This window comes from Stegodyphus dumicola, chromosome 7 (assembly GCF_044657685.1).
Source record: "Stegodyphus dumicola isolate Sdum_Otavi_A_Nest chromosome 7, ASM4465768v1".
Taxonomy (NCBI): domain Eukaryota; kingdom Metazoa; phylum Arthropoda; class Arachnida; order Araneae; family Eresidae; genus Stegodyphus; species Stegodyphus dumicola.
Window position 1 is genome coordinate 191,060,045 of NC_140774.1, and position 12,407 is coordinate 191,072,451.

The following is a 12,407-nucleotide window of genomic DNA, read 5'->3' on the forward strand; positions in this document are numbered from 1 at the left end:
AGAAAAGTTAGTGATATTAGGACAAGATGCGTTATTGTTAAGATGTGACAGTACATTCATAAATAAACTACAGTCAAAATAAAAATTTTAAATTACACATTTTAGTAACACAGAAGAGAACGTGATTTTAAAATAACTACTGCATATGTTTTTGCAAGAAGAATAAATTTATAATACAAGAACTAGAACTTCTCTTCTATCCAAGCATATTTAAATTATAATCTAGTAATTGCAGGCTGATAGTTAACTGAAATTTATGAAGCCAATGAAATTTTAAAATGCCATTTTAAAGGGAGGAGCAATATATTCTACTAGCTACGTCATATATACCGTTAGAAATATAATATTAAAAGGAAAAGAAAGTTAAAAGGTTTCAGATTTTAATGGTTACCCAAAAGAGTTTGCTAAGTTTTTTTTTTTTTTTTTTTTTTTTTAATCTTTTGCTGAGCTCGAAGTCTACCAGTTTGCTCTTGCACTTACTCCCGCTAACCCATTTATTTCCATTTTTGCTTATAGCTTTATTGTTAAACATCATTTTCTTCGCACTTAAGCCAGATACTATTCAACTGCAAAATCGTAAAAAAATTTTAAATCAGTTCTGCATGATTTGTTTAGAATTCCCGATGAAGTGTTATGTGTTGGCATACAGTTTTCTATTTTTTCAGTCATTTCTCAGTTCAGCATAATATCAATGCTCAGTTTTTATAGTAAACTGGCTTGCAAAACTTCTTTTATTTTGTCTTCTTTTCCTTAACGTTTAGTGACTTAGCAACATAAAATTCAATGTAATAGCAAATTCACAAAATGTCTAAAAACAACATGTCTTTAGAATTTCATATATACACTCTCGCGCGTTGGAGATAAAAATGTTTTATTCCGTAGTCTTGCCACTACTCGCTATCAGATCGTTAGTTTGTTAATCAAAAATTCATTAAGAATTTACAGAATATGAAATACAAAATACAAAATTCAGGCTTTTACGTGTCCATGTTCCGGTGGCGGACTACAATACTGAAAATTTGATGGCTCTTAGATACCGTCGTTTTTTCTCATGCATACATACATGCAGATTCTTCATTAATAATACGAGGCGTATCATTAATAATATTAATAATACCATAATTTTCATTAACAATACAATTCAAATAATACAAGGTGATAATATTTGGTGACAACATTCTGAAAAACGATACAGCAGTTTAAAATGGACGACGCATAATCCCATTTACAGACAAAATAATAAAAAATGTGAACACTATGGCTAATAAGAACAAGTTTGAGCTAATAACAATTAGTATTTTAAGAAATACATTTTCGGATTTTAAACTGAATATTTTTTTCCTGAAATTTCTAAAGCCAGTTTCTGAATAGCAGCATGAAATTAAAGCACCACAAATAGTTGGAATAAAAATTTGTCGCAGACATCAGCAGCGCAGTCACTGCAGACTCTCTTTGCACTTTCAAAATATTTCCATCTACATTTCCTTTTTATATTCTACTTAGGCTCAAGAACTGGCATCCGCTGTAGCATTTCTTTTTTGATAGCTGGTACTTCAGTAATCAATAGTCAGCGAAATGGCTTATAAAATGCAATGTTAAAAGGACATTGTATTTTATCAGACTCACTTCGTTCTTTGATAACTCAACAAGCGAAGCGATATTTCATGTTATCAACGAAGAAAAGAGAACCTAAACTGATGATTGGAATTATTTGATGATAGAAAGCTTTCGGGATGTGAAATGTACATGCGAAAAAATTATAGTCAGCTAATTTAGAATAGGCAATCCAAGGTCAATGATCCCCTTTTGACTTGCTTAGTAACTCATGCGCTTTACAGAACTGTTAAAAATGTTTACACATTTTTAGAACGATTTCGATAACGAATTAAAAAACAAACATTTTGGAATAAAACTTTCTGCCAACAGCTTATTATTTAAAATGAGAAATAACGTCAGCTAATTAAAAGAACTTATTCTTCTTTCAAAATGCCCCATGCAAATAATTTTATTCTTCTTTTAAAATATAGCATGGATTAAAGAATAGAATTTTCTCGACTAATCTTTGGAATATGGTAATAGGTAGTTTGGTAAGGCGATAAAGGTTACTAGGTAGGACTTTAGCAATAATCTGAGAAGTACACAGTTCGAATCAGATTATTTTGTCTCAGTGAAATGAGAGATCATGAGACATGTTATGAGACATTTTCCGGAAAATTCCGATCGTGATTTTAGCTATAAGCACTTAGAAACAATTTCGCTGCTAAAGTGCAGAATCGCCCACTTATTTGTTTGGCGCTTTTTACAAGAGTAAGAAGAATTGGATTTTTGTCAATTTTCTTTGACTTTTTAAGTGAAAATAGGTCGATGTGTACATGGATAAAGTCAAGAGTGTGCGCAATGCCATTTTTGTGCAATTCTGGGATGTATTTTTAAATGAAAATAGGTTGACGTGTACATGGATACCGCGTAAGTGCATTTCTTAAAAACGCGCGAAGCAGTGGGCGATTCTGCACTTTCTCCCAATTTTGCACCTAATCTTCGTCATGATTAAGCACTTTTGCTCCATAAAAGTTCTAGCATAAGCGTAATTCGGCTAGCAGATTGTTGGAGAAAATGTTGAGTAAAAAAAAAATAATAAATAAAAAAGCCTTTACTTCGTTAAAACAAAATGGCTTCCCCCCCCCCTAAAAAAAACTAGCAGGTTGCAGCAGGGTTGGTCGCCAAATTTTCGCCAAAAAATTGCCAAGTTACCATAATCCGAAGATTCAACTTTTGCTCTTTCCGAAGAGAAATATTTCTATTCTGTAATTCAAAAAGAATGTAAAATGCATGGTATTAAAATTTCTCAGTACAAAATGAATAACATTATTCATGGGAAAGGGAAAATCCGTCTATCATTATTTCTGTACGAAAGAAATTCCGTGCGTACTATTTCTAAATATAAATCGTTGGTAATAAGAAAAATCACTGAAACAGAAAGGAATTGCAAAGTCTTTAAATACATCTGTAGCACTAAAAATAAGATAATATACCAAGATTTATAACTTAAAAAAGCTGAAAACCATAATGTTTGCTAGCTTTTGGCAAGGCTCAATACTGAACAATTTTCAAAACCCTATATGAAAACTATTTAGGAGATAAATGGGAATACTTTGCGACTCTTGATGAAGCATGGGTTTACCTAAATACTACAGCAGAAAATGGTATATTTGTTATCAAAAATGAAGAGAAAAAAAATGCACAAACCTGGTTCCATCAATGGGGTTGGTAGAGTCCAGGTGCTTTAACTTCTTTCTGTATATTGGAGTAGCAGGAAACTACACTGAAGAAGGGTTCAAACCCTTTATTAACTCTTTAAAATTTACAATGCGTCAACCCGACGCTCACAAATTTCGCATCTACTTGGGCGGTAACTGAAAGTCGAATAACTGAAAATTAAAAAGTTCAAATGTTGCAAATTAAGCCACTTGTACGAGCAATGAAAAAACTTACCTACGGCAGAGACGGCAGCCCAACTCTTCCTTTCTCCTATCGAAACTCGGCTTTTAACTACTTTCTTCATATAAAATTTGCATGTGTTCACGCGCGTTATAACATTTAACTATTTTGGCACTGGCAGTTAGGGGAATGAAGGTTTATAGGAAAGTTTCAAATAAAACTTTAAATTATTAGTTAAAATAAATATAAATCCCTACAGGGTAAAGAAATTTTCAAAAAGGGGCTTATGTTTCTCAGTAAAGGATCTTACAATGGAAGATTAAAAATAAGAACAGTGGAAGAAATATTAAAATCAGTGTAATATCAAAAGAAAGTTTTACGTATGATATATACCGAAGAAATTCCATTTATTTATCCCAATGACTTTCAAAGTGTAAAACTTCATGGAAAAAAAGCAACAAATCATACTTCTAAAAGTGCCACTGCTTTCCTTGAAAAAATGAAGACTGATACAGGTATTGCATATTTACCTTTTCAACGCATTCGTGCGAATGCTCCTCACGTTTCATCTAAGGAAAATTGTGGCTTTGGTGTCTTGAAAAGAGCTCTTTCTAAGCTTCTTTCTTTTTCTTTCTTTTTTCCTCATCCTTTTTTCTTTCTTTCTTTTATTTTTTTTATTTTTTCTTTTCTTTCACTACGATTAAAGAACTTTGGAAAGTAATGAAAGAAGAATGGAAATATTACTCCTCGAAATTTTAAGGAAAGACTCCGTCTATAATAAAAATTACGATGAAGGCTTATAACCGCCCCACCCACCCACCCACACACACACACATAAGAGGCTGAGATACAGAGCATTTAAAAAAATACTCTTCACATTTGAAATACTAATTAAACGACACCAAAATCGTTCTAAAAGTACGTAAGCATTCTCTGTAATTTGCAACAATTCTCTAACTCCCGATATATACCCAGATGAAAGGATAATCTTATTAAAGTTTGATTTCAAGAATGCAACGCTTGATAAAGGCCAATTCATGTTCTAAACTTCGGCCAAGAACAAGACCCCAGTTTCACCCTCATTAAATTTGAACAAAAAACAGAGAACGAAAGAAAACAGTAGGAACACTTTAGAATTTTTGCAACCAGAAAATGGTGCTCTATACCTTCTACATTAATAGTCTAAGTACGTGCTTATATCGCTAAATATATAATCTAGCGCTGAAAATTATCATCATCATTCAAAAAGTCATTTTTAGTAACCCATAATTTCTCTACTCACATCTCATGTTTTTCTTAGTTTTGTTAATTATGGGGAGTGAGAAACCCAGAAATTTGCTTTTTTCACATGGGTATTAATTTAATCTTTTTGATTGGCTTAGTAGCTCAGAGAAACAAACAAACAAAAAAGGTAGTGTTCTCTTTTCGGAACCGGATTCAGATATCGTCAAAAATCCAAGTGATAAAATAACAACAGATATTATTAAAATTAGCAATTTTTAATGTAATCTAAACAACTGGCCAAACAAATCGGAAAAAAACAATCCATTTTATGATTTATCGTGCACCTCTTTCAGACTGAATAAATTCCTTGTTCTTGATGAAATTTATAGAAGACGTTTCATCATTCAAGTGCAGTTTTTAAAATCCATGGTAAATACAATAATAATAACAACGCAAGTGGCCGTTATATCTTTAGAATCTGCATTCTCGTTTCCAATTTTGAAAAGGTCTTTTTAGTCCAAAGGGATTTGAATCCCGAAGGACTATTAGTTTCGTTTTGGCATTTTGCGTCGGACGGATAAATGTCGGTTCACTTTTCAAACTGTTGCCATAAAATGTTAGAGTCCTGCATTATATTTGAAGAAATTAAATAATGGAAAATCAGCATAAATGTATGTATATTTCTCACATTGTCATAAAATAACGGTACATAGAGTCATCGAATTTTGAATAACGTAATCCTCCAACGAATATGAGCATGTGGAAGACCAAATTTGAAATTTGAAATTTGTTTTATGATCGATTTCCTATTTTTTAAAACTTTGACGAATTTTTGATTAACAAACTCAAGGATTTCAAAGCGAGCAATGGCAACGTTGTGCAGAAAAAACATTTTTATCTCCAGCGCGTGAATCTCTGTATCGGAAATTCTAAAGATATGCTCGTTTTAAAACTATTTTGCGATATTGCTGTTGCACTGGATCTTATGGTTTAAGTGCGAGGAACATGATATTTAATAAAGAAAGGTAACACACAAAATGTTAAAAAACGCCCCTTTGGACGTAATTTAAAATCTGAAACATTTCAGATTTTTTTTTTTTTTTACGTTTTCTTGAGATAGTTAACATTGTAACGACTTTTAGATGTAAACACTGGCGACTTCTTATGAACCAATCTCTTGGATAGCTTAGCAGAACTTTTGGCGACGACTCCGGTCCCGATAACAGAAGAGTACCAAAAAATCGCAGAGTGCAGACGAGTTTACTAAGGAAGTTCATTGCATCGTCAAGCAATTTTGCCGATTAGTATATAGCAGCGGTCGCCAACCGATGGTCCGCGGTCCACTAATGGTCCGCAAGAATACTTTAGAACTCCATGAAGAAATTTAGGAATTGTCTTCATGTTTCGTTTGCATAGTATGCTGACAATAACTGAATTTAAAAGACGGTCATCTTTTGAGAACACAGAATACCAAATAAGCAGGAAAACGTAGGCAGGAAAATTTTGAGTCATCACTTCAGCTGCAAGTGGTCACAGGAATTTATCTTCATTCAGTACCTCATAGTGGAAAACCATTAAAGTACTTGAGATATTCATAATTAATAGCCATTACGTTAATTATGAACGAGTCTAGTTTTCGTTGCGTTTTTCGAAAATGCAACAAGCCTGTTTTTCGTTGGTCTTCACGTAGAAACTGATTTCTCACACAGTTATGGACTCCAGTGATGATCCTGAGATACTGTATTACAGCTTTTTAATACAAAAGCTCTTAACACGTGTCTAACTCAGAGAAACATAAGTAAGAATTAACTGAAAACTAACGCACATTCCGCTCTTGTATAGTTTTCCCCGAAGGCCGAGAAATTTCTCGTACATTTAATTTCTCGAAATTGCTGCAAGGCATACATTGTTAGAAATACATAGGGCCGGATACAGTTATAGTTACATAGAGATAGGACCATCAGGAATCGGACCAAAATTTAGCCAAATAATTGCCAAGTTTGGCGACAAAATTTATTTGCCAAAAACCATGGCCAGCTTGACGCTAGGCGTTTCCTTCAATGTGAAATGGACTTACCCCTGTAACTTTGTTTTTCCGGCGATACTTCTCGAGACCTTTCATGCTATATTAAGCGAGACATACTGAAATTTACGTATAATTTCACTAAAATTATTTATGCATGTACAAAATTCGTAATAATATGAATTAAAATGCATTTTATTTGATATTAATGTTTAAAACTCTTAGGATAATTATCTTATCCGTATTATGTACCTATACTTTTATTTTATTTTTTATTTATTTAGTAGTTCGCAAGATTCAAGGTTGTGAGTTCAGTGACCCGTTAAATCTGAATGCTTCAAAACTGCTGGTATAGTTGGGCTTTTAGAAGCTCTTTGGTTATGTTCCCGTCTTTTTTTTTTTTTTTTTTTTTTTTTTTTAAGCCCTCTGCTATTGGCTTAAGTAAATTTTCACCATCTTCCAAGTCACACTTTCTAAACTTCACAGTTTAGCGGCAAGTGCTTTTGGAGGTTATCCAGTATAAACATGGATGTTGCAACGAATCTATATGCTCTGTGTATGCAAATAAAATTGTAAAACATTATCTGTTTAGAATCGTCGTGAGGAATATTTTCCAAGAACTCCCACATACAATGAAGTTTTTTACTATAACATTCGTAAAATGAGTAGTGTCTTATTATTGAGTTTACCTGGCATGATATTTTGCAGAAAAATTACGAAACGAACTCCTAATCTTTTAATTCTTCATCTTTTTATCTTTTTATCCTTTATCCTTTTATCTTTTAATTCTTTATCCTTTTATCTTTAATCCTTTATCTTTTTATCTTTTAATCCTTTATCTTTTTTATCTTTAATCCTTTATCTTTTAATCCTTTATCTTTTTTATCTTTAATCCTTTATCTTTTTTATCTTTAATCCTTTATCTTTTATGCTTAATATATACATAGCGATGAACGTAGATACTGTCGCAATTAGATTCACATTAAAAGACATCAAAAAATCATCCCAGGAAAGCCTTCAAGATTTTATTTAAATTCAAGAAATTGTTTACAGATTCACATCGGTTTAGAAATGGTATCTGTTATACCAATGTAATCAAGGTGGCATCATGAGTTACAACTATAAATCAATAACTCAAATATATTATAAAGTTATTCCTGGGATATATATAATTGCAATATGAATTCTTGATCGTAAATATATGTAGGACATCCCTACCAAATCTGACACTGTGTTTTTCGGCGCACACACCCAAAGTCTTCAGCAAACGCTGGAATGCTAACCACTGCCGCTAATACCCTGAAAAAAAAAGTCACACACAGTTTCTACAGATTATAGACAGAGAAAGAGAGAGAGAAATATATACATAATCGAACGTATGCAATTATATATAATTAAAAAGTAAATTTTTCTAGCTATAGCCTATGAACTAAAGTGATACTTCGTTCCTTTGCAAAAAAGTATAAACACAAAGTAAAGATCCAACTATAATGCAAAATGTGAAAACATAATATGTATGAAATATTAATTAAGAAAAATAGCAAAAGATGAATGCTTAACTTCATTCAAATTTAAAAGTTAATATGTATGTAAAATAAAGTATTAGGTATCTCAAAACATATTAATTAGCCTAATTCGAATATCATCATGGACTTTTCAAGCAAAATGCATTGTGACACTCGAACTCTGAAAAATTCCAGAACGCGTTTCGTCGAACAGTACATTGAGACTGTTAGCTAATATATTTTTTATTAAAAAGGTCCCAATATTGATTTTATCCGGGTCTCAATTTCCCTGTTCCATTTCCCGACGCGTCCGCTGTTAACAAGTATAAGAGAAATACTTAATTTATGCAGGAAAAACTATACAAGAAGCCTGGTAAGGCAAATTTACGGCATTAAAATAAACAGCGAAATTGCTATTAGTCAATATATTCACGAATTTTATGGGTGAACCTTCTAGTCTGAAAAGTTATAACTTTTAAAAAAGCAGTAACAGCAATCATGTTTTAGAAAGAAAATAAAAGATTAATATTGGGTCAGTTTATGACCAAAATTTATAACTACGAAAATATGAAATGAAAAACATACCTGAATTCAAGACCTCTTTCTGCTATATATATATATGTGTGTGTGTGTGTGTGTGTTAAGATGTAACAAAATACGATAGATGCTTTAAGAATAATTGGCGACCTCAAAATTTAACTATTCTAGATTTGTTGCTCTTTCTCTAAATTCATCTGTTCTCCCAAATTCGAGATCTTTCTGTGTTATATAACGCTACTTGAAAAGAGTAACCAAAACTAAAATTAATCAATCGTAGCTTATCTCTACAATTATTACAGTATAAATATCGCTGGCGAGTTAATTACGTCATTCTTTTCCTTAACTTCTACCCTGCAAAGAGCTCTACGCCGCTTATGCTATTTAAAATTCCTACGTCTTACTTTTAAAATGACTGTACATAGGATTTACCGTATTTCATTTTAACTGGATAAATGTCTACTAAGATGGCTTCATACGCGTGAAAATAAAGATTGCAACTTCTTCAAATATATATATATATATATAAACATATGTTACGGTGAAACACCGAAATCTGGAGAATGTCGACATTCACCGGTGAATATCAACTTTCACATAGTCGCTTGATGTAGGTCCGAAATATTTTCCAAATACTCTTATTTCTGACTTACACCGGTGAATGTCGAAATTCACCACGTACTAATGGTGAATGTTGAATATAGAAGAATATTATATTTTCTTCTCCGTAAGTCAGTCGCGAACAAACGCACTTGAGACTCAAAATAAGAACTTAAGAACATAAGAACTTAAAACACACAGTACATTCAAAATGAGAAAGGAAAATAATAGAAGTTAAAAACTTTACTAAATTATGTGATTCAAATCGTATTTATTGCAACAACTTAAACTATAATGACACTTTGAATTGCACAAGAGGCCCTTGCTTTTACAACTGCATTTATTTGTGAAACACTTCCTTTTGCAATGACAGCGTGTACATATACTCCTCTCTTTTCGACCTACACCAGAGCATATCTGTGATTGTCGACATACACCGGTGAGGGTCCGAATGTACCAGAATGTAATGCAATACTCGATCTTTCACCAACGTATTTGGTGAATGTTGACATTTTCCGGTGAAAGTCAACATTCTCCAATTTCGGTCTTTCACGCTAACACACACACACATATATATACATACATAGATAGACAGATATAGGGTGTCTCATAAATCTACACATACTTTAAAAATCATAAAAGTTGAAGGAATTGGTAGAAGTGAAAGCGTTTGCGAAAAAGTTATTCTCGTGAAGGGAGGATTTTTTTGGGTAAAGGAAAAAAAATAGCTAAAATTTTCGTCGTTAGAGGGCGTTGTACGTCAGGAAATCACAATGTTCAAGAAAAACTATATTTATTTGCATACAGGCAAATATTTACAAGCATATCACTTTTATTCTATGTGTCTGCCACCACCACAAATCACTGTTTGCAAGCGAATCACAACACCATTAACTGCAGCATGTAGCATATCTAAATGGATGCAGGAGATTTCGTGACGAACGTCCTTTGACTGGACCAAAGAAGATGTCTTATTATGGTACGCTCTGGAGTTGACATAACCCGAAAGCCAAAAATCAAGTGGTATTAAATCCGGCGAGCGAGGGGGGCCACTCATTTCTACAGCCACGGCTAATTAATCGCTCTTCGGTGAAAGTTCTTAGGAACGTCTTCACTTCGGTTGTGATATGAAGAGGTGCCCCATCTTGTATGAATGCCACTGTGTCAAGGACATTATATTCCAGTAAATGCGGTATCACTTTCTCCAGCAGCTGCAAGTAGCGTTTTCCAGTAATTGAGCAGCTCTTACAGACAGTCTTCAAAGAAAAAAAGGGCCATAATAATGGACGCAGTGAAACTACATCGAACAGTTAAACGTGGTGAATGTAGGGGCTCCTCAGTATAGGCACGTGGGTTCTCATTTGGGCAGGTTCTGCAGTTGGGTGTTGACTGCTTCATGCAATGAAAAACGAGTTTGAACCTTTCTTCCATCCCTTCTGTGTACGAAACTGTTCTAAAGCTAAGTCGGCGATTCTTGACTGAGGTAAAAGAAGATCTTCACTCATAACGCTTAACTACTCATTAAAACTTAAAAAGCAGGTAGGAGGAAAAATTAGAAATAGGCTTTTAATCATAAAACTCGCAATGCATAAGACTCTGATTTACATATTCTTATCAGTGCGTCTCTGCAGCGCCCTCTATCGACGAAAATGCTAATTTTTTCCCCTTTACCAAAAAATATCCACCTTCACGAGCTCCCTTCGGACGCTGTCCATGCACTGGGAACATTTTCGAAAAGCAGCAGTAAAAAAATGCCTCTATAGGGGCAGACTGCACATTTCATGAGCGTAAAATATTTAAAATGAAAATATTAAAAAAGCAGAGATGAGGGAAAAGCACTGATTAATAGCAAGTACACTAAAGAATCAAGATTTTTGGTTAGGCTTAGCGATAATAGAATGCTCTAGCAATTGAGTACAAATAGTCACATAACAGGCGATAGTCATATAACAGGCGGTATGGCAATTCAACTGGTGCTAAGTAAGTAAGTAAGCTCAAAATGTAAAAAAAAGTAGAATAGGAAAATGCTATTAAACATGAAACTGAAATTTCAAATCTAATCTTGTTCACGAGCATATGATAGAAAGTGGCTGACTAGATGGTACCGTGGTTAGGGGATCCGACTACGATACCAAAGGGCCTGGGTTAGAATTCCGGAGAAGGCATGGTTGTATCTGTCCGTCCCTCGTAACGTTGGCCGCCTATTAGGTGCCTCCACTTCCGGCCTTAAGAGCGGCTAGTGTCGCAAAAAGACAAACTAGCCCCCCCCCGTGCGGGGGAAAAATGATAGGAAGATTCAAAAGTCTTTCCTTTGAACATCTCAAAAGTGTTCAAATGAAAATTTCTCATTTTAAAGGTGCTTAGAATCCCAGTAAACACCAACTTCCAGTCTTTTAACAGCCAGTAAATGTTTTTAAATGGCCACTTGTGATTCACGACGTAGAACAAGAACAGCCATAACACTGCTTCTAATGACCGAAAAAATGAAAGAAAAGTACTTTTGGGAAGCTAAAACTATAAGCTTTGAACTAAAATGATAAAAAGTTACTGAAAACTTTAATAAAAATGTCTTTCATTAATGTCAGATATCTCCTTGAGGTTTGTAGAGCAATAACAGGAGCAAACGTGGAAATCACTTGTCACCGAAATGATATTTTATTTATATGTGTACATTTTAAAATTTAATTTGTGTTTATATGCTGGCAACAAGATTGATAAATTTATTTATCCCCCTTCCTCGAAAAGAAAAAGGAGAAACCTATCATTATTGATTCTAGAGCTATGATCTGCACTGCTTGCTGTCATATCTTTGGGAATGAGTTCGAATGCCGGAGAAAGCTCGGATATTTGTAAAGTATATTATATTTGCGGCAAAATATACGACGATTCAAAAGTTATGTAGAGTAGTTTAGTGGTAAAGGAAGATGTGCGGAAGATCCTTGGGCCCGTCCGCTAGGGGATTCTTCTTCAAGCCTATGCCGAAACTGAGCAAATTGATGCTGTCATCCATAACGGTGCTCAAGGCCAATTCCAGCGGCAAACGCAAACCTGTCTTCCTTGCCCGGATAAAGTTCGTGGAC

The 12,407-nt window shown here is 33.8% G+C and overlaps 1 protein-coding gene across 1 annotated transcript in view; it reads right to left on the reverse strand.

Annotated features, from left to right (window-relative positions):
* Positions 1–7,709: 7,709 nt before the first annotated feature.
* Positions 7,710–12,407, reverse strand: part of LOC118198488 (neprilysin-2-like) — a 93,030-nt gene continuing 88,332 nt past the window's right edge. Inside the window, exon 17 of the mRNA XM_085821453.1 lies at positions 7,710–7,984. Coding sequence (XP_085677579.1) covers positions 7,900–7,984 — 85 coding nt within the window. The 3' untranslated portion in view covers positions 7,710–7,899. The remainder of the gene's footprint in view (positions 7,985–12,407) is intronic.